The 22,401-nt window shown below is 44.3% G+C and overlaps 1 protein-coding gene across 1 annotated transcript; it reads left to right on the top strand.

The window, feature by feature from the left end:
* The first annotated feature begins 623 nt into the window (after positions 1 to 623).
* Positions 624 to 20,872, top strand: nsmfb (NMDA receptor synaptonuclear signaling and neuronal migration factor b). Its single transcript, XM_084690651.1, has 16 exons — positions 624 to 920; positions 8,043 to 8,104; positions 8,586 to 8,716; positions 8,789 to 9,374; positions 9,742 to 9,814; positions 12,888 to 12,956; positions 15,306 to 15,358; positions 15,774 to 15,863; positions 16,479 to 16,606; positions 16,751 to 16,834; positions 17,045 to 17,078; positions 17,378 to 17,448; positions 17,531 to 17,610; positions 17,701 to 17,803; positions 19,926 to 20,001; positions 20,775 to 20,872. The coding sequence occupies exons 1-16, from the start codon at positions 850 to 852 to the stop codon at positions 20,870 to 20,872; spliced, it is 1,809 nt and encodes a 602-aa protein (XP_084546777.1). The 5' UTR covers positions 624 to 849.
* Positions 20,873 to 22,401: the final 1,529 nt, after the last annotated feature.

Here is a 22,401-nt window from a genome sequence, read left to right as displayed (position 1 = left end):
GGGGGCAGAGCCAGGCTAGCGTATTAGGGCCAGTGTAGGTAAAAACAAAATTGGAGCCGGAGGAGTGGAGGAGGGGGTGTAATATTTAAGTCGTAAAATTGCGAGAGAGAAAAAATCGGAGATTCTCCAAGTTTGCTAATGCTGAATCTTATTGAAAAGTATAATTCAGACTTTTTTTTCCGCAAATGTGTGACTATAAACTCGGAGAATCTCCGATTTTTTTCCTTGCAAATTTTGTACAACTTTAATTTCGGTATATTATCCATATTTATGCTTTTATGCTGGGAGATTCTGTGTGTTTGAAATTGCTGCGGTAGATGTGGTATTGGGAGCATTGAATAGCAGTCCTATAACGATTGATGTGTAAATGTCCATGGCGAGACTAATTTACGATGTTTGGGTGGAATTAAAAGCACAATGAATTAACATTCAATGTTAAAAACATTTAGCTGTTCAAGCTATATTGACCTGTGGACCGTGCTTTAGTTTAGACGAACCCACACCTGCCCTGCAGAATTATATGTTAAGAAGGTAGTCCTTTTATGGTTGAAGGTTCCTTCCTGTCCCCTCGTCGCCACACGAGTCAACGAGGAGTGGAGAGGAGAGCGAGAGGAGCGGGCAGATGCTGCCAGTGAAGCATGTTTTTCTGCTCTGCCACTGCGCGAACAGCCAAACACTGGTCTCCAATTTAGATATACGATCTGAATAATTAGTGAAATAATTCATATAAATACGACTTAGGGAAAAAGGTTTTTTATTTATGTTGTACGTGTCTTTCTTCTTTTTTATTTTCTGCCAACCCGTGGATGGAATGATCTGCTTTTTCTTTTGTGTTGTTTCCACTTCAGCATGGGAACTGCAGTGTCCAAAAGGAAGAATTTAAGGAACGATGCGATATCTTCTGTGGCTGCAAAAGTTAGGTGAGTATCTGACAGGTATAGCAGAATATGACAGTGATTGGATGCTGAAGCGGCAAGTTATAAATGCGAAAAGTGTTTTATACATTCCTCCACTTTATTCAGAAAATGTACATCCAGATTATTTAGAAGTTTAATGAATTGTATGGTTTTATTATTGCGGGTCAGTGTGGACATTTGGTTAATCAATGTGGCTATTTGATAATATGTTACTAATATATATAGCCTACAGCGTTAGAAATGTATTTTCAATATTCCTCACCTAGTCCATGAATACAATCATAAGCCCTCAAAGTAGTGTAGCCTACCGTATCCTATACGGAAATCCTTCATCTCCAGTTTGATCAGATCCAACAATTCTTCCCTTTATTTTAGTTTTATTTAAATTTTATTTTACTATCAATACTGCAGTCTATCTTTGATTTACTTTACTACACAGCTGCTTTATGCAGGGGGTTTATTGAGCAGACTCTATGGAACAGTAATAAAACTGTTTCATTGTTATGCTAACAATGAATTGTTATGCTTGCTTATTCTATGTGAAACTCTGTTGTATGTGTCGTATTGCTATGCTGTATCTTGGCCAGATCGCAGTTGTAAATGCGAACTTGTTCTCAACCAGCCTACCTGGCTAAATAAAAGTGAAATATAAAAAAAATAAGTAGGATTTATAATGCTTGTGTGTCAGTCATGTACATGACACAAAAAAAGATTGACATCGATAAACAAATAAACACATGGTATGTGATGTTACTTGACCAGTGTTCTTTAAACATGTAGTCAGTCATGAGTCATGACCTGACACCTCTGTGTGTCAAACCACACAGAATGTTTTCTAAGACCTACACTGACTCATGTAACGTGGCAGTGGAATGCAGAGTACTCACTGACTTCACCGGACACACGTCCATGAAAAACACGGTGACCTTTTCATCCGTTTGGACTGGTATGCTTGCTGTCCTTCTCTTTTTTTTGTGCACTCACTCACAATCTCTCTCTTTTGCTCTCTCTGTTTTAAGATTAGATTTGATTATCCCGCAGGAATTTGTCTTGGACACATACAGTTTCTGCTGTTAAAATACAACTCACATAGTAGTGCATGCATTCGTTTTTACTTGTGTTTCACTCTCTCCCTCTCTCCCTCTCTCCCTCTCTCCCTCTCTCCCTCTCTCTCTTTTTCTAATACTTTTTCTCTTTATCTCCCTCACCCTCTCACTCTCTCTTACTCTCTCATTCCCTCACACCCTCACAACAACATGCCATAAATTGAAGGAATCACAGTATTAAGGAGACACATACTGGACTGCAACCCAAAAACACTGTTTATTCCTCTTGCTCTGAAAGCTTGCACGGTAGCTCCACAGACAGCTGTGTCAGTATTCTACACTCGCAATTTACTCATTTTAAACAATAAAACTCCCTGTGTGGAAGACCCCCTACTCATGATCTATAACTTCATATGCATTTCGGACACACGTCACTTCAGCCCTCTCTCTGACTATGGTCTGTTGATTGGAGATGGATTTATTATTTATTATTATTATCTGGACTTGTGTACCTAATGTAAGGCTGTTTCAGCCTTGTGTCTTTTCTAATTATTTATCCTCTTTTTTATCATTGCGGTGGTTAAATGGAATCAACATTGAGATCTTCGTCTGTTTCAGAAGAAGGCCAGAGAATGCAATCCTAGGCTCTAAATGGTTCAAAACTACTCAGATGGCTTTACTGGGGCAAATCATTTTGGTAATTCAATGCTTATTGTGACGAGTTTGTGCCACTGCCATCGGGCGAGACAGTGGTGACTCAGGTTCATTGTCAAACAGTGAGTCTGAGATGCCTGGTCTGGAAGGTCACTTCTGCTTAAGGATAGACACACAGAACAACTTGTTCTGATTATGAACCTGTGTTCGCAGACTGTACGTCTCCTAGCCAGGCACCGCATAGGTACAAAACATCCTGGTGGAAACAGACAAGTTCATTAATGTATTCTGGAGCATTCTACACTATATTGCCAAAAGTATTCACTCAGCTATCCAAATCATTGAATTCAGGTGCACAAAGCAAGGGCCATAAATACATAGATGAGCAAGTTTGGTGTGGATGAACTTGACTGGCCTGCACCTGTCCTGACCTCAACCCGATAGAGCACCTTTGGGATGAATTTGAGCGGAGCCTGCACTTCTGGAAGAGTTGAAGCTGTTACAGCTGCAAAGGGTGGGCCGACATCATATTAAATCCTTTGGTTTAAGAATGGGATGTCACTCAAGTTCATATGCGTGTGAAGGCAGACGAGCGAATACTTTTGGCAATATAGTGTATTATTTACTGCATTATTTTTTTCAGCTGGGTTGAGATTATTTGGCAAAGTTGGAGTATAAATTGAGCCAAGATGAAGTTGATTGTCTTTTCAAATGGAGAACTGGAGATGCATGTGAATGGGGAGATCAGTGAGAGGCACTGGAAGTACATTCTCATGTACTGTGTATGTGTATTGCCAGTCTAACACAGAGCTGAGTGAGAAAAGGAGAGACCGATTTCAGTTAAGGACCGTCTCAAAGTTTTCCGTGAAAGGCAACTGCCTCCTCATAACCTTTTTCCTGGTCCTTGTTGAGAAAGAGAGCTATTATAGTTGGCCGTTTTAAAACGGTGTCACTGGATATTTTTGAATTTAGATGTGGGGAGGTCAAAAGAACAAGGTGAGGCAATTGTGTTTCAATGTGTGGTTTCATTTTTAAACCCAAAATGAATACTGCCTCCACATGACTCTTCATCACATTACTTGTTTGAATCTTTTCCAGGGGTTGTTTTGGCAGAGAACAATTTTGCCATAATTGTTATATCTGTGGTAAAAGGGGGATTTCACGGCCTCTTGCACATACACACACTCACATGCACATTCACTCCAGCCTGTGTGACCACTATCAGTGCTGGCCTCACGGAGCAGATTAACTCCAGTTATGGTTTTGGGTGAGGAATACTGAACAGCTGGTCTCTTCTCTAAATTATTAGACATCCTAACAACATGCTGGATACACAGCTGCGGTTGTATACATCAACATACAAGAAATTGCCAGCCACTTGTGGGTTGGGATCAAATCCTCACATACTGTACATTTCATCAGACCTTTTCACAACCATGCCAGCACACAAGAGGAGGCTAAGTGCAGAGTCTTTGTTGGCAGCAAGCACCGCATAATGAAGTTGTCCCCCTTTCGACCCAACCTTGCCTCTGTATGTGTGTACATGCTAAAAGTGTGTGTATGTTTGTGCATTTGCACTGTGTGTTTGCGTGTGCATGTGTGTATGTGTTCAGGCATGCTCTCACACCTTGCAGCCACACTGAAACAAGAAGATATCCCAGAAAAAAAGCTTGTATGTGTGTCTCCTTGCAGTCGGACTGACTGCAGCAATAGAGGATAGAGAGTACAGTGGGGGCTGCTTTCTGTGGCTGGGGATTGCAGAGCAGGGCCGTGGGGAGGGTCGACCTGCTGTAATTGCCCTGATTACTCCCTGGCCGAGACTGTAATGATACTGTACAGGGAGAGATAGTGGGGTGCCTGGGACTCATTGATCTATGTAATTACAGTATGCCCGTCCGTGTCACTGTGGATCAGCAGACGCTGGATGGAGAGAAGGATACAGCAGGTCAACAAGTAACAATACATACTCATCAGTCGGCTTGTGTGCGTGCTAACGCTGATGAGCACAGACGGTCGAAGGCTAAGTGGAAATTGATTTGAGATGTCTGACCTCATTCGTTCGTCAAGGCAAAATGCATTGTGCTTTTGTGTTTTTTTTTCTTATGAGTTTGAATCTCTTTTTTTAAGCAAATCTAATATCAGGTTTTTTTGGTCATTGTTGAGATGGAGGTCTATCGTCTGCCTGCCAAATCCGCCATCTTCCATCCAACTTCCCAAGGTAGAGAAACTAAGTGACACTAAATGACCAACTCGTTTGTCAGTTTGTTGTTTCAACAGAACAAAGTTTGTTTTTGTTTGCGAGGGTGGGTGGTGGGGGGGTGGGGTGTTTTCCAAAATAGATGATATTAGTGATTTTTTTAAATGTTTTATTTTACCAGGCAGAATCATTTAGAACAAATTCTTATTTTCAGTGATGGCCTGACAAAAAGCAGAAGCTTTTTAAAGGAGAGGGAAGGGGGCTATGACATAAAATCAGGTTAAGAAGCACAACGGCACACAACCACAGCAGTACAACATACAGAAAAAAAGCTACAAAAACAAGCAGGTTAAACAAAGCAGGGCATTAGTACATAGGGAATAAGGGGATAAAAGGGGATACAAATGTTAAAAGCACAAAGAACACAAAGCAAGACACAGAGACGAATTACACCAAACAACAACCACAACAATGATGTAATTCTACTGTATACATTAGTGTGCATACTCTCTTGGCAAGAACTATCGAAAAATAATGTGGTCAGCTGATATAGAACATCCAGCTATAGACTAAATGTGAAATGGGAGGCACAGTGGCGATGTGTGGATATGGCACAACAGAGAGGAGCACCACCCCCCAAATGACTACAGCCCAGAGAAGAACACAGTGTCACTGGGGCACTCAGAACACCGGTGGAGAAGACACATTCACACTTGGGCTGACAGTAGAGGACCCTATAGAGCTTGTCTAATAGACCTGAATGTATTAGACCACACAAACCTTTGTACTCCCTGTACCTCCATGTCTTTGAAGCTTAGTTTTATTTGTCATCTGGGCACAATATACTGGTCTACAGGCCACACTATTGATGCCTTTCTACTGTAGTGTGCATACATTAGTGTGCATACTCTCTTGGAAAGAACGATTGAAAAATAAACTGCGTGTGGTCAGCTGATACAGAACATCCAGCTATAGGCATCTCCTTTCTTCTAGAATCCCTCTTTTCAGTTCTTCTTTTATGTGAAGTGCCTCCCCTCCTCTCATTACTTTCTATTTTGGTCTTTAAAACACATCTCCCCTTGTCACCATCATCATGTTTCTTCTTCTGCCCACTCCTCCACTCGCTCCAATATCCCACTCCTCTTTTTTTCAACTCGTCACATGGTGGCAAACATGTTGAAGAGCACACTACGGACCTGCCAAAAGACAGCCAGCACCAGGGCATGGCAGGCAGGAAGGAGCATAGAGATAAACACATCAAAAATATAGAGGTGGAAAGAAAGATGATGAATTCATTTAGCAGACAATTTTAACCAAAGCAACTTACACATAGGGGATTGGAACACACAACCTCTTGATCTGTGGTCGAATGCTTTAACACTGAGCTATGTCAATCAACAGATAGACGAGAGAGAGCGAAAGAGCCAGTGGCATGCTGACTTACTCTATTATGCTACTTCCCTTCATGCATAATTCATGTTTGAATAGCCAGGGAAAGAGCAACGTTTTGAGTTGTTCTTTAATCAGTATTCGGAGTGATGAGAATAGGGACAGATTCATTCCCTTGGTGGTCAATTGTTTTCACTTCCATGAATAGACCCTTTCTTGTAACTATTTGGATTCCTAACCCTAACCCTTCAGAGAAAGAAAGAGGAGAGAGAAAAATAGAAGGGTCAGCAAAAGGAAAAGGCTCACAGGTGTCTCGGGACCGGCAGAGGTGTGGAACAGTCTGCAGAAGCAGTAACAGAGACATCAGTGGTTGTTTTTCAATACTGGCTTTGGCCCTGCTAGGAATTCTCAGAGAGTACAGTAGTTTTTCCTCCCTGTAAGTCTGAAATATGTTTTGTCATTCCATTACTCTCTACACAGCTCTTTGGGATTCTCTCTAGCGGGGCAGAGGAGGGGTTGACAGATAAGGGATGATTGCATCCTCCTGTCCTCTCCTCATTCCTTTCCTCAGTGCTTGCTGGAGTTTCTGTCAAGCGGTAAAGTGCCTCACATGCCTCATATTTAATTACTCAAAATATTGTTGCAGGGAAGCATTGCTACCCCAGAAACACAGCAATCCTTATTCCCAACATCCCCCCGAGATATGGGGATGGGGAGCGTGCACAATCTAAGGAGGGTACAGGAATGATTATCTGCACGGCGTATCTTTCACAGTGTGTGTGTGTGTGTATGAGTGTGTGTGTACAGTATAACTGTACATTTTTGCAGCCAATCTCAATGGGAGTGCTAGAACAGTAGGAGGATTGCTTGATTGGGAGCGTTTACCGGTAATCTGTTTTTAATCAAACAACTTGCATATCTTTGTTCGTTGTTTTTTTCTCTTGACAATTAGCAAAACTTAACTATACAGGAGGTCTGGGTGTTGGGTCACAAACCTCTACCGGTAGTATTTGATTTTGATTATGAATGTTTCTCAATTGGAAACCAATTTCGATCAACTGTAGGAATCCTCTTTCCAAAGAACAACAATATGTGTTTTTTGTCAAGCCCAGCATTTGAACACAACATTGTTGATTGTAACTGGGAGAAGTCAGTTGTTTCAATCAGGGGCAAGCCTGCAGCCTCTGGTAGCAGTTTCTTCGTCTGTAAAGTCAACCAAAAGGAATGTGATGTTTCTGTGTAAACCGCACATTCTGTAAATGTACATTGCATAGCAGCGTACATAGACCAGAAGTTGACCGTTGTAGGATGAAATGAGAACCCTTTGTAGTAACACAGTTCTGTTTATTCAGCAATAAAAATCCCATGAATATCACCACAGGGGAGAATTGTGGAATATGAAACCATTGTGTTATTATATGTTTAAATGCTGATGTTGAGCATTTGTGTGTGTGTGTGTTTCCACACTGCACTGGTGGTATGACAGAAGGTGGGAGTGGATCATTCCATACCTCTACTCCCGTGTGGCCTACTGGCAGCCGCAGAGAGTAGCAACCAATCAAAACTGCAATAACCGCATGTGGCCCCACTTCATGTAGGAGTTGTCAACATAACTGCCAATTGTAGGCAGTTTATTTTTGGTTGTAATAGCCTAATCTGTTCGAGTGTGTGGTGATGTATAGCACAGTTGCATAGGGCAGTGTTTTGTTTGCCAAATGAACCCATTTTCAGGTGAACAATCAGAGAATGGGTGAAGATAAGTCACTTGACAGTTGACACCATTCTGCTTTTAACAGTGACCCTGTTTATAATCAGCGCACTGTGTGCTTGTCGTTGCAGAGCAGCCAGAGCTTTCGGAGAGTACCTGTCTCACACACATCCAGAGAACCGCAACGGGTCAGGTAGGTAACGTTCTGTACTGTACAGACAGTCCTGGAAGTACTTTAATACTGCAGTTTACTACAATGTGTTCCCTTATAAGTTACTTTTATTCTGAAGTTGTTTCTTGTGGCTTTTTGGCAACGGGCATGCTAAACTGAGAGTCTAAGACTGTTTATCTTGTCTGCCCACCAGCTCATCCTTCCTAATCCCTTTTTAGTCTCCCCTGTGTTCCTTCTCCGTCATCTATCTCTTCCCATTTTATCTGCAGTCTCATCCCCCTAAAGCTTTATTGGCTTGCTAGTGTTTACTCACATGTTGCCAAGGCCATGAGTGCACAAAATAAACAGCGTTCTCCTGTTCTCAATTGCTCTCTCTCTGTCACTCTTTCGTTCTCTCTCTCTCTCTCTCTCTCTCTCTCTCTCTCTCTCTCTCTCTCTCTCTCTCTCTCTGTCTCTTTGTCTCTCTCTCTCTTTCCCTCACACCATCTCCGTCTATTTCCAGATCATCTGTTGTCCGACACTTTCATCGGCCAGGACACAGAGTCCCCTGACATCAGCCGCCTCCACAACAATAGCCTGTGTCCCCAGAGTCGCTTTGAGCCAGTAGCCAAGACCATCCAACCCCAGGCCCAAGTCCAACCACAGACTCAGCCCCAGCCCCAGCCCCAGTCCCAGCTCCAGTCCCAAGCCCAAGCCCAAGCCCAGGCCCAGGCCCAGGCTCGGCTCCATCCCCAGCCCCAACTCCCTCCACTGCCCAGTGGTCTCCAGGCCTCAGCCCCCTCCAAGCGCCGGCTCTCTGTGGAGCGCAGCTTCTCCTGTGAGGAGCAGCCTGTTCCCAGGTGCCCAGAGGTCAGCGTGAAGCCAGCGCGGGTCTATACTATCTCCAGAGAAGGAGGCATGCCGGGGGGCCGTGGCAGCGCCGACAGCCTGGAGTTGGAGATGCTAAAGGGTTCCAGGGAGGGGCCTTTATCTCAAACCACGGCCAATCAACAGCCCCGCAACCACCATCGGGGAACCAACTCCCGCGGCAACCATCACCATGGAGCCCACTACGGGTCGTCCCAGTCTCAGCCACTCCAGAGCTCAGGCAGCGCACACAACATCCGGGACTGGGGGGTGAGGAGAGGGGGGTCCCGGGAGGACTGCAGCCCGGATTGTGTGACATGCATCCGGGCTCCGTGTCAGAGCCAGCGGTCCCTGGACCTGGACACCTCTCCTCGGGATGGAGGGAAGCAACGCAAGAAGCTGGAGAGGATGTACAGCGAGGACCGGTGCTCCACCGAGGACAGGGGTGAGGGAGGGAGCGAGGGAGTAAGGGAGGGAGACAGGGAGGGGTAGAGAGAGAGAGAGAGAGAGAGAGAGAGAGAGAGGGAGGGAGGGAGGGAGGGAAGGAGGGAGGGAGGGAGGGAGGGAGGGAGGGAGGGAGGGAGGGAGGGAGGGAGGGAGGGAGGGAGGGAGGGAGGGAGGGAGGGAGGGAGGGAGGGAGGGAGGGAGGGAGGGAGGGAGGGAGGGAGGGGGGCTTTACATAACTTGTTCTCCCCCAAGTGCCTCTCGTCCTCAGTTAATCCCTTGGCGTCCAAAAATGTGAAGGGTTGCCACCCACAAGGGGAAACACTTTGTGTTTGCTGATCCCCTTCTTTCTTTTCTACTTTTTGCAGAAGACAATCCTAATAGCTGGTTTCCAAAAGAGAACATGTTCAGCTTCCAGACAGCAACCACCACCATGCAGGCGTGAGTATGGGATAGAACACACACATAAACGCACACACTTTTTATGATGCATACGGTCTTGAAAGATCCCAGAGTGTGTGAGGCGCCCCAGTGGGTTAATTATTTTTACACACACACACACTCTCCCCGGTTTCAACTCCACTGACTGATTAATTATCACTTGTCTTGAGAGCTAATAATTATGACCCCCACACACACAATGCCCTCCCAGTGCAATTGTCTTCTCTCTCTCCTCCTCTTCTTCCCTGTCGTCTTGGATCCCAAGCTCCACATCTCCACTGCATCTCTCCAATGTTTTTGTTACCCTTTCTCTCCATCTTTTTCTGTCTCTCAATCTTTTTTCTTTCTCACTCAATAAGTTGCTGACCTGCTGGCTGTCTGTCTGTCTGGTGGATGGCTGACTGGCTCATTCACTCCCTTACTCGCCCACCCACACTCTCTCTCTGTAGAATAATGTGTTTGAGTTGATTTGCTTGCGTTTAATGAAAGTCCATAGCGTTTGAAGTCTTTAACCTTTTAATGCATAATGCCAACAAACACTTAATTGCTAGCAGAACTGTTCACAGAGTAAGGAGTTACACCCACTGCAGTTTATCTTTATAGTGTTCTTATCTGGCTTTACTGAAATATCTCTCCATGGATGGACAGCTGGGTTGTACCCCGCTGTTTATAGTGTACACAGTTTTCTGTCTATCTGCCTCTTTTAACCTAAGCATCTAACTTTTATTTCTTCTTTCTTTCTTTACTTTCCACATGGACAACTCCTGCTCCTGTAGTATATCGTGAGTAGCTCTGCATCTCTCTCTCTCTCTCTCTCTCTCTCTCTCTCTCTCTCTCTCTCTCTCTCTCTGTCTCTCTGTCTCTGTCTCTGTCTCTCTCTCTCTCTCTCTCTCTCTCTCTCTGTCTCTCTCTCTGTCTCTCTCTCTCTCTCTTTCTCTCTTCTTCTTTCCTTACTACCCTCAGATGGTTACAGTAACCTGTGTTTAGCCGTTGTCTCTCTCCCCCTGTGTGCTGCTCGTCTCGTTGTGGTCCTCACCCTAACCTCCCTCTCTGTCGGGCAGAGTGGGCTGACTGTTTGAAGTTATGGAGGAACAGATAGAATTGCTCAATGTCCCAAAAAATACCACTAAAGCAACAAACACTGAGGACGTGAACAACAGAACCATGGATCATGTGATTAACAGGTTGAATTGTATTGATTGAAAGACTTTTACCAGGTATCTACTTTTACTTGATCAGACAAGGTAGGGGCATGGCAGGCCATAGTTCAGGAAATGGTGTACTGTTTCTGTACTGTAACTTCTCAAGATTAGACCGTAATTCCATCCTGATCCCAGACACTAATGAATGTTTGCATTGCAATACAAAAATGACTTCCAGCGTTCTCAAGGAAAAAGAGAACTGCTCACGGCGACACAGTTACACAATGGTGAAGAGTACAGAAGTACAAGGAGAGGACATGTTGTAGGATTGGAAGGGGGTTCTGGAAATGCAGTTATGTCACTGGTGTTCACCCAGAAGTAAAAAGTAACATGAATAGGTGATTGGTACAGTGCCTTGAATGGGTTATTGGTAGTCTGCATCTTTCAGTATACTGAAGACCATGCATAACATAGGAACCTTTAGAAAGTATTTCCTGTCTTGCTCCTCTCCTTTCTCTCTCTCTCTTTCTTGTTTGCACACTCTTTTATTCTTGTTGGGTGTGCTTGCCTTTGGCGAGCACAACCTTGTTCTCTCTCATATATATTTATTATTATTATTTATTATTGTTTCCCACCCCTTAGAATCCCTCAAATATTGGTCCTACATTGACATCGTTGGTGTCAAAAGGTTTGTCTCGGTAGAGATTGCGTTGCTTTTATTCGATTTTACGTTCTGTTGCGCGGGTTAGGAGCTTACAAAAAGTGCCTTGTGTGCACCAAGGGACCTCAGTACTAGCCTAACATCATAACGTCCGCACACGTTAGCAACAACGCATATATACAACGTTGTAGTAAGACAGACAGCGATATCAGCGAACCCTTAGCATTAGTACTGTAGCTAAAGGTCTAGGAAAGTTTAGGCTACTTTTCGCTAGGTACCTACGAACATGTCTCAATCTGCTGGACAAGTGGAATCCCCTTCGTTCTTTTGGTGAGCAGTCTCACAAGCCCTACTTACCTGGTGTCATGGAGCCGACCAGCTAAATAGTTATTTAGCACTAGCGTTGCTACCTGCATATACCTACAGCTGGTAGCTGTGTTTCGTTTTGTTCCTAGATTTCAGACCTAGCCCCGGTAAATTGTAGAGCTAGCCAACTACTACTAACTTCTGCTGTGTGGAAATCGCAGGAGCTAACCAGTTGAAGGGCGTACAAAAATACAGGGTGTTGATATTCACAGCCTGGAAACATACCCATCTGCAACCGACGCAAGCACACCCCATTTCCCCAGAGATTGTACCCTCTCAGTTTCCCTTGCTGTTTTCTCTCTTTTTCTTTTTTTCTTATACACACAGACACATATACTGTACACACACACACACACACAGACAGGTACGCAGAGCTCTCATCAACTGTCTCTCTGTCAGCCATTAACCCAAGCTCGTAGGACATGGATAGTACCCTGACATGTGCTGTCACAGATGACGGTTACTCCTCTTGGCATCTTGTCAAAGCCTATCTCCTTCTGAGATCAACGTGTCTTCACACCCACCCTCTCAAACACAACAAACACACATGTGATCAATGACATGGGCAGTTTCCTGTCTTATCCACCCCTGTGGCTCCTTGTCTGTCTGGAATGTACCCCTTGGTCTCTAGTCAATGGTGTGGTCATGGTGCCTGTTTTTTATTACTTGTGTGTGTACCATCTTTGTCTAGTCGGATAACACGCACCTGTGCCGTTGACTCTAACCCACTAGTCTTGTTGTGCTATTCCGGGCTCACCCCCCACCCCGCTCCCCTTTGGTGAATTCCCCTTCTACTAACCCCTTCGCTCGAACCCCCCCAACCTGACACCCTTAGATTCCTCACCCCCAAATTCCCCTGCCCCCGGTCCTCCAATGGCGTTAACACTATGACACGTCCCACCAGGGCTTTCCGGGGCATTGCCGAGAAAAAGAGGAGGAAAAGGGAACAGGAGGCAACTGCCACCATGGAGAGGTATCGTGATGCTGGCTGTCCTGTCCTGTGTGTCCCCACCTTGACTCTCCCCCTAATGACATCCCCTCTCACCCCCACAAACATAAACAATCCCCACATACACACGGGCTCCATCCAAGGACCCTGCCAAAGTGACCTGTCGATCTTGATCTTCATGGCTCCTTCTTGTATTCGGTTGGTTCTTGATTGTTTAGTCTTTTCATAAATGGTTTGTGGGTTATCTTAGCATAACTGTTACTTTTGTCAATTGTGTTTCTGTGTGCATGTGTTTGTGTGTGCTTGTGTGTATTTATGTGTGTGTGTGTTGACATTACTTTGGTGTGTGAATGGAGGCATGGAATTATCAAATGATGCACCCAATCATTGGTGGGGTATGAGGGCACAGCAACATATGAGACCACAGGCTGGCCAGCAATATAGCCAGCGGTGTGTCAGCTTGTGACAATTTACTGCTGGCTGTGACAGTTTTAATCAGTTTTAAACATTGGAGTGCAGTGATGTGTAACCATGTACAGTGCATCAATAGCACAAGTTAGCTCACTGCTCTCCAATGGGGCAAGGAGTGTGTGAATCAATATTTGGCAGTGCAGCACAGTTCTCTCAAGGTTGATGTACTCCATACACAATGTCACGTCAGAGTACCAGTGATGTCTGAGACATTGGTTTGAATATGAAACACCATTTGGAAAGTCTACAGTGTCCTACACTGTACGTCGACATTAGGTTTTGTTACAAGGACCAGTTTAACATAAGGATGTATACAGTTTAGACCATCAAACAGATGGGTCTATGTGGATGAATGTTTGACTTCACAACGTCTTATACTGGCGATTCAACTGAGAGGTATATCTAAACCTATACTCAAGAAAAACAACTTATTTTGATAGTCGTGATTCGAGTCGAGGCGGTTATTTTAAATACTTGAAGTCCGCCTTTTGCAACACACCCTGAATCTGTCAGAACTCAGTGAGTCACTACTCTATTTCCGGCTCTGCATCGTGTCCTCTCATACCGCCAGTCTAATCAGCGCTCCATGTCTTTGATGCTCTGTGACACGATAATATCTCATTTTTACAAACCAGCTGTTTCTGTAACCCATAAAAAATATAAATATAATTTTCTGGATGTTTATATGAAAGACAAATAGAAAAACACAGGCATATCACATAACGCATTTTGAGAAAATAAAATAGGAAACTGTAAAATTGTAATGAGATTATTGAAGCAACACTTTCCATTAAGTAGAACGCTAAAACAGATATTCAGTGCTGCACTTTGTGTATTAGGAACACCCAGTGCTAGGTACATAACTCTGAGAATAATTCTGATACCAGTCAAACAAGCAGGTATTGATAATGGCAAAAACACCTTTCAGAGTGGGTCACTTATCCAAGTTGTTGCCAGTTAGGGCTGTTTCAATCCTTTATGTCCTCTCTCTTTCTTTCTTTCCTTCTCGTCTTTCCCTCTCTTCTTTATCCCTTCTCCTCCTCTCCCTATCCTACCCTCTATTCTCTCCCCTCTCTCCTTCTCTCCTCCCCTCCTCTCCTTTTGTCTTCCCTTTACTAAGGCAGACAGTGTTAATGGTGACCCGATGACAGTTATATTTAGCTGCCAGTACGCACACACACAAATACACACACTCACGTATGTATGTGTGTATATATACATATATATATATGTATGGGAAAATGTGAACTCTTGACTGGTACTGTATATATATATAGGATATTTTTTATCCTGGACATGAATCATAACTTTTGATATATAAGGGCCAGCTGTGATGAGAGTCAAAGTGGGAGAGGAAGAGAGGGAGGAGGGTGGAGGGAGAGAGAGAGGAAGAAAGAGGGAGAAAGAGAGAGGAAAGAGGATGGCGAAGGGAGAGAGAGAAGAAGAGGGAAGAAGAGAGAGGAAGGAAGATGGTGGAGGGAGAGAGGAAGAGAGAAGGAGGATTTGTAAGGGAAGAACAGAGTGGGAGAATAAAAGAGGGGGTAAGAGACTGAGCAGAGGAGAAAGAGGTGTAAGGAAAGCTAAGTGTGTGGGTTAGAACTTGATTTTCACTTCTTTTTTTATTTATTGCCCTCGAGTAACATTTGATATATACAGGTAATCTCTGAAAAAGTAAAAATATCATGATTTGATGTTCAAGTGAATGGAAGTGAATTGGATGACAGGTACTATTTGAATAACTTCCAACACTCATCCCTTTTAAGGCCCGTAAACAACAATAAAGCTGTTATACGGGAATAAACACTTTCTCAATACTTTCTCTCTTCCCCCTGTATCTACCTGTCTTAACCGGCATGACCCTCCTGTCCCTCTCTTCCTGCTTTCTCTACTCCCTAATGACAGAAACTTCCGGAAGCACCTCAGAATGGTGGGCAGTCGCAGGATCAAGGTTCAGAGTGAGTCTCCTTGAGCGTGTGTGTGTCGTCACCTGCACCATCATAGCATGTGTGATCGACTTCATTAGTATGTTACTGCTACAGAGTAAGCACCAGACATCTGTTACAGAACATTGGGTTGTGTGTTATCCTCTGTGCTGGATAACACTTCTGGTTGTGCATAGCATGTGTCCCATAAGTGTGGCATGGCTTATGGTGTTTTGGTTCTGGGTTTTCATTCAACTCGCAAGATCATAATGTTAATGATCTCCTTGTCTAAGCAAAGGCTCCCAGATAAGGGTTGTGGAATAAGATTTTCTTGATCAATGATGGTGTATGGGCTTGTTTGGGATGGTGATTGGTGTGTATGCATGTATAAATGGGGACACTGCTGTGTGGTGTGTGTGACTCTCTCTCCCCCTCGCTCGCTCGTCAGCATTCGCCGAACGCCGTGCCAAGAGCTTCAGCCGTTCCTGGAGTGACCCCACCCCCATCAAGCCTGACTCTCTCCATGACTCCAGAGACAGTGAGTCCATACACACGCACACACACAAGCACACACACATGCACACACAGACACACAAAAACCTCAGGCACTCACACAAGCCAGTCAAATGCATGCACACCCAATGCACATACACGTCATCCCATGTCTCTTGGCCAGGCGTTGTGACCCTCTATCCGGCTCGTACAACCTCTCCACCATCCGTCTCCTCTTCCTGTGTCCTGGATCTGTCTCGGTCTGCCTGTGCCTGTCTGATCTCATCTACATTCTCATCATCATCTCTGTCTCCATCCTGTTGTCTTTGTGCCAGTTGTGTTTTCAGGGAGAGCTGTGTATTTGGTTTGTTGTCATCGGCTTTTGTACTTGATGTTTTTCTCTAAGGAGCAGGTGCACAATGCTTTTGATCCGGCGTGCTCCACTAATCTTGTTGGTATACTCTCCTTTCATCATGTCCGTGTGTGTGTTGTATATTTGTGTGTGCGCGCGTGCATGGGGGTGTTCTTGTGTTTGTGTGTGCTTGTGCATGTGTCCATGTATGGGTGAATTCTTCCATGCGTGTGTGTGTGTTATGTCTTTGTGTGTGGGGTGTGTTCTTCTATGTGTGTGTGTGTGTGTGTATGTGTGTGTGTGAGCCAGGTGGGGACCTGCAGGCCTCCTCAGGGGCGTTAGATGAAGAGCTGTGCGAGGACACCGACTGGGAAGAGGAGAGAGAGGCGGAGCAAGCAGCATGCCAAGGAGACGACTTCATCCCTCCCAAAATCATGGTGAGACAGCTCTACTCAAAACCCACACATCAAAGAACCAGTGGGCTGGCTGAGTATGAATATTTCATACACCTGTAACTCCATGCTATTGTAGAGCCACTTTAGAGCAAGTTAGCTGACGTGTCCATGCCTTGTCTGTTACAGCTGATATCTTCCAAAGTGCCCAAGGCAGAGTACGTTCCCAATATAATCCGAAGGGATGACCCCTCCATCATCCCAATCCTCTATGTGAGTAGCTCTCATCCTCATTTTCTGTAATCAGCGATATACCCTTGATACAAGTGTCTGTATATCACATTATCAGCAAATCACATTTCCCCAGAATGTAATTTTCTTTCTCAAAAAATTCTACAGTTATGAAATCTGAATGTTTATTATGCAGTGAGATGCTGAGTGATGTTTCAGAGTATGATTTCTTGGTTCTATTCCTGTCTCTAGGATCACGAACACGCTACATTTGATGATATTATTGGTGAGTAACAAACTGTGAAACTGCCTCTGAATCAACTAGTTCATTGTATTATGAGTCATTGTTTGCCTCTGTATGTGTGACCTCTACTCCTGGAACACTTACACAAAAGCATAAGTCTGCAGAATAAATTGCAACTTTCTGTTCCTTCCTCTCTCCCTCTCTCTCTCTCTCTCTCTCTCTCTCTCTCTCTCTCTCTCTCTCTCACACTCTTTCTGTTTCTCTTATCTCACTCTTATCTCCCACTGTCTCTGTTTCTCACTCTTTTACTCTCTCCCTTTCCCCTTTATATCCAATTACAGAGGAGATAGAGAAGAAGCTGGCTGCCTATAGGAAAGGCTGTAGAATCTGGAACATGCTCATCTTCTGTCAGGTGAGATGGAGGACTGCTTGATGAGTTTACACAGTGCCATAGATCTGAGTGAGTCACCTAAATACAAGCAGCACTGTTTCAGGGCGGGCCTGGACACTTATACCTGCTCAAGAACAAAGTTGCCACCTTTGCCAAGGTGGAAAAGGAGGAAGACATGACTCAGTAAGAGCTCTTACCTCTCATGCCCGTTGTTGTCATTGTTTGTGTAAGATGTACAGGAAGTGAAGTGTTGACCTTGGCTCCTGTGGGCAGGTTTTGGAAGAGACTCAGCAGGCTGATGAGCAAGCTGAACCCTGAACCCAACCTCATCCACATCATGGGCTGCTATGTCCTTGGGAGCGCCAATGGAGAAAAGGTGCAGTTTATGTGTGTGTGTGTATGTGTGTCTGTCTGTCTGTGTGTGCGTTATTGTGTGTGGGTGGCTGGTGTATGTCTGTGTATGTGTGCATGTGTATGTACATATGTGTGTATGTATGTGTGTGCGTGTGTGTAACTGTGTATGTCTGTGTGTCTATCGTGCCTATCATCCTACAGCATGTATTAGGATGCATAAGGGACTCTTGTGTCACCCTGTCCTCTGCTTCTCTACTGAGCCTGCTGTCAGCCTGTCACATGTGATGGGCAGCCTGAGTTCTGGAGTCAGCTTGCGGGCCGTGAGGATCAGGAAGAGCAGCAGGACAGAGCCATCACACACTGTCATATACCATACACACACACTGAGGGAGTGGCGAAACATAGACTGACAGCATAACAGCCGGTAGCTCTGTCAGAGTGACAGACAGCAGCCTCTTTCACCGCTTGCTAACAATCGACACACACACACACACACACACACACACATACACACACAACCACATGTGAGCATTTTACACACATACACAAGCACGCATGTACTTTGTGACCCTTGCCTCTCATCTGAGTCAAAATAACACAACATAGGGCACACAAATACATGATGTGGACCCAAACAAACACACGCACACACACACACATCCAATCTCTTTCTCCCTCCCTTCATCACAAACACACTCACACAAGCCCCACAGGCTTAAATATTAATGAAGTCAAACCTGTGAATGCAAGTGTATGCACGTGTTCCAGTCGGCATGTTTACTCAAGCAAACACAACCACACGTGCACACACTCCACTACATGCACAAAAACAGATCCCTGCCGCCACCAAAGGTACCTTTCCCGCACACAAAAAGTTCAGCCCTCGCTCACAGAGGCAGGAACTGTCGTCCCTCCCTCTGACATTACAAGCTGCTCGGTAGTCTTTGGGCTGTACGAGTTGCAGAAGGAGAGAGACAAAGTGGGCTTCTCTTTGCTGCATTTAACAATTCTTCTCCTCGGCTACCTGCGCGCCTCTGGGGAGCCTGCCAGCTTTAGTCATCACTCTATTAATAGACCGGTTGCTTCGGAGGAGGCCCACCCAACCTATCTAAGCCCCTCTCCTAGATCCTACCTAGTCTGTTGTCATGGCTCTTGTCTCGGCTGTTATTTGTCTTCTTATATTTTCTGTCCCTCAAACTCCTCCTGAGAGGAACCTGTTTCTGAGGGTATCAAGGAAGAGAGAAAATATGTGTTCTGTAAGGCACGATGGTTTGAACATTCTTACCTGACCTGCCATGACTAAACCATATCTGGGACTGTCTGTGTCAAAAGAATCGCAAGATTTTCTGCTGCTGCATAGTGGCCTTAGACCTGAAAACAGTGACCTAGCTTGTAGAGGTCATGTTATAATTGTGAGCCTGCTTGTTGTTGACACAGTAAAGGTGGATTGGGATGAGATTTACGCCACATCCCTTTGGGGCCTTTCACCTTTGACCTCTCATATAGATTTAGATTTCCCATCTTACCACTTCTCCATAAGTCCAAGGCATTGATCTAGTCTCTGTTCACATCACTGCCTCAGTGACGTTAGCTGACAGGAAACGCTTTCAAGATAAGCATGCTGGTTGGCTGTGAAGTGCCCCATGGGGCGGTGGATGATGTGGACCACAGGGAGCAAGTGGAGGAGAGGGCAGGGGATAGAAGAGGAGAGGAAAATCTTACAGAAACCTACAGAATCCTACTGATTAATACAAAACATGTACACATACTGTACTGCACACACATGCATGCACACACACACACAAGAAATCTTCTTGCTTGCATGCACAAAAATAGACCGCCATTCTTCGTGGTCCTATAATTCAGTCAATAAAACACACATAAATTACATTTAGTGTCCTCTCATCTGGCCCCCTAGACTTACTGACGGTACTCTGCCTTGAGAATTCTAGAATGTTTGCAGTGGTTTAGTGGTCTGTTGACCTTTATCTTTATCTCTGTCAAGTTGTATTGGGAGTTATAAATTATTGAATGTCCCTAAAGATTCTCCTTATTCAATGCAGACAACACCCCCGTGGCTTTGTATGAAGGCATTTTTTGTATGAAGGCATGAGAAATCCTGAACCCTCTTTCTCTCCCTCCAGCTTATTCAAAATCTGAAGAAGATGATGAGGCCGTACTCCATTGAGTTCAAGTCCCCACTGGAACTGTCTGCACAGGGTGAGGGTTTAGTCCTCACACATACACATACACATACACATACAGGGCATGGATAAAAACACACGCATGCACACACACACAGGCACACATACTGCACGCACATTCTGTCTGTGTTGAGTACATATTGGTTTTCCCACATGCTATCTGCTGTGCAGCATGCGTCCAGAATGGTAATAGTAAGCATTAATCATGCCTGTCTAGCTGTCCTGACACAGGTAAAAAGACAGTAGGGAGTAGACAAATATAATGTTTATGGGCAAACCCACTACAGCTCTGGACACAGCCTTCATCATTCATCTCCTTGACAGTTATTGATGTCATGCAAATTATTTGCCAATTAAATTGTAATTATTTACACAGTTTTCCTCCACTCCCATTGGCCTTTTCCACCCCTCTCTCTCTCACACACTCTCTCACTCTCTCTCTCACGCACTCTCTCTCTCACGCACTCTCTCTCTCTCCCACTCTCTCTCTCTCTTTCTTTATGTTTACCATCGACCCATCCAAGCTGACTACTTGAGACAGAACACCTGCATTTCAATCAGTCTGTTGTGAACAGTTTGAACTGTGGTTGAGCTAATGACAAAGGCAGATCAAAGTGACAACTCAGAGAAAAAGAGCCGGCACATATACAATTCTAAAGCAGATTCTTCCACCCACCTGATCATTAATTTCTTTGTGAAGGAAATTGGCCTGTGCAGACCCTGCATTGATTTAGTACTCATCCTCACCTTGTCCGTCTCCTCTCCCTCTTTGTGTCCCTCTCTCCCCAGGTAAGGAGATGATCGAGATGTACTTTGACTTCCGTCTCTTCCGCCTGTGGAAAACTCGCCAACACTCCAAGCTCCTTGACTATGACGACCTTTTGTGACACGTCTGACCCTAGTTGAGCCAATTGGCGGTTAGCTTCTATCTCATCCTTTAAAAGCCTACGTTTGGGGCGTTGCTTGAGATGGCCTGAGCAGAAGTGTTCTGTACTCTGCTCAACCTACCAGACACGGTTCAGCCACTATAGCTTTGTTTAGGTGATTTGGGGTACTCGACTTCAAGTGTGAAGCCAAGTGGGTGACTGTTTGCGACTGTGGCAAGGTGTACATTTCCCCATTATTTTTCAACCTTCACTGATCTCCTCGGCAGATAGCGGAGACGGAGGGAGGGAGGGGAGACAGATGTGGAGAGACTCTTCATTTAGCCTACATGTGTCAGGAGACGCTAAATAGAGTTAGGTTTTGCATTTGCTCTCGAGATGAGGCGGAAGAGAGGGAGGCAAGAGCTTCCTGTACAAAGATGGAAGAGATTTTTATGAGGAAAGAATATGGTGGGAGATTCCCCATAGCTTACCTGTCTACAGTTTGAGGAAGGAAGCAATTGGATGAAGAGTGATTTCCAAGGTCTAGAACTAGGTCACTCCTAGAAACTAGATATGTATTTAACATACTTGACAGAGCATTAGCGAATAGATTTTTAACATCTACACATATTTCACACGAAAGGTTGGTATTTAATATACAAATAATTTACAGAATATCTATTATAGAAACACTTATTTTTCACTAACTTTATCTCTTTTGTATTTGGACTGTTGGAATAACTCAGGTTAACGTTATCCCATATTTGTTACTGAGCTTTCCACCGCACCATTGTAAAGGAACACAAGAGAATGAATTTGTTTCTGGGTGTCTCCATCTCATTGGGGATCTCAGGATGGAGGTCGGGGAAATCAATACATGTATCACTACATACAGTACATCTGTGTGAGTTTCTTAGATTTTCCATAGACTAGGTCAACTGTAGCCTTTTTTTCTCATTAGCCATTTTAATCTTATCTCCTTTGCAAGGAGATACAGACATTTTAATAGATATCTTGAGCTCTGAGGGATTGGTTGTAATCCCTTTTAGAATTTTGGACTATACTAATAAATATTAAGACTTAATATATATGACAGTGCAACCCTTTATACTATAACCAGGCTAGAACAAGGAGACAGAAGATGTGGCTTATATAGTCTCTCACTGCGTTGGTACTGTAATTATAGCTATTCTTCTATACGTTGTCCAATCCTAAATTATTCCTATTACTACTTTATACTTCAGTCTAGCCTGATGTCTTTACTTCCTTTTTGGAATACCATATGCACAGTGTCTGACAGACTTAACAGCAAACTCAAAGATAACAGATATAATACAATATTAATGTACCCCTTTGAAACAACAACAAACTGTAGAAAGAGAAGAGAGTTTTCTTATTCTGTTCTATACCTACTGTCCTACTTTGCCTAAACACATCCTCATGAAACCCACACCACAGATCTCTTATCTCCTGATACTGTAATTGTGTTGTTTATATGTAACTGTTGAGTCCCAACTGATGCTAGTGTTTCAGTTGGGGATGGAGTGGGT

The sequence above is a fragment of the Hypomesus nipponensis genome, chromosome 24 (genome assembly GCF_054491055.1).
Source record: "Hypomesus nipponensis isolate SF chromosome 24, ASM5449105v1, whole genome shotgun sequence".
NCBI classification, from domain to species: Eukaryota; Metazoa; Chordata; class Actinopteri; order Osmeriformes; family Osmeridae; genus Hypomesus; species Hypomesus nipponensis.
The sequence above is the reverse complement of the archived record's forward strand: the minus strand, read 5'-3'. Positions and strand labels throughout refer to the sequence as shown.

Coding starts and splice junctions, on each gene's coding strand:
- nsmfb (XM_084690651.1), top strand. CDS start 850: ATGGGAACTGCAGTGTCCAAAAGGAAGAATTTAAGGAACGATGCGATA. Junction 921..8,042: donor TCTGTGGCTGCAAAAGTTAG/GTGAGTATCTGA, acceptor TTGTCGTTGCAG/AGCAGCCAGAGCTTTCGGAG. Junction 12,957..15,305: donor GCAACTGCCACCATGGAGAG/GTATCGTGATGC, acceptor CCCTAATGACAG/AAACTTCCGGAAGCACCTCA.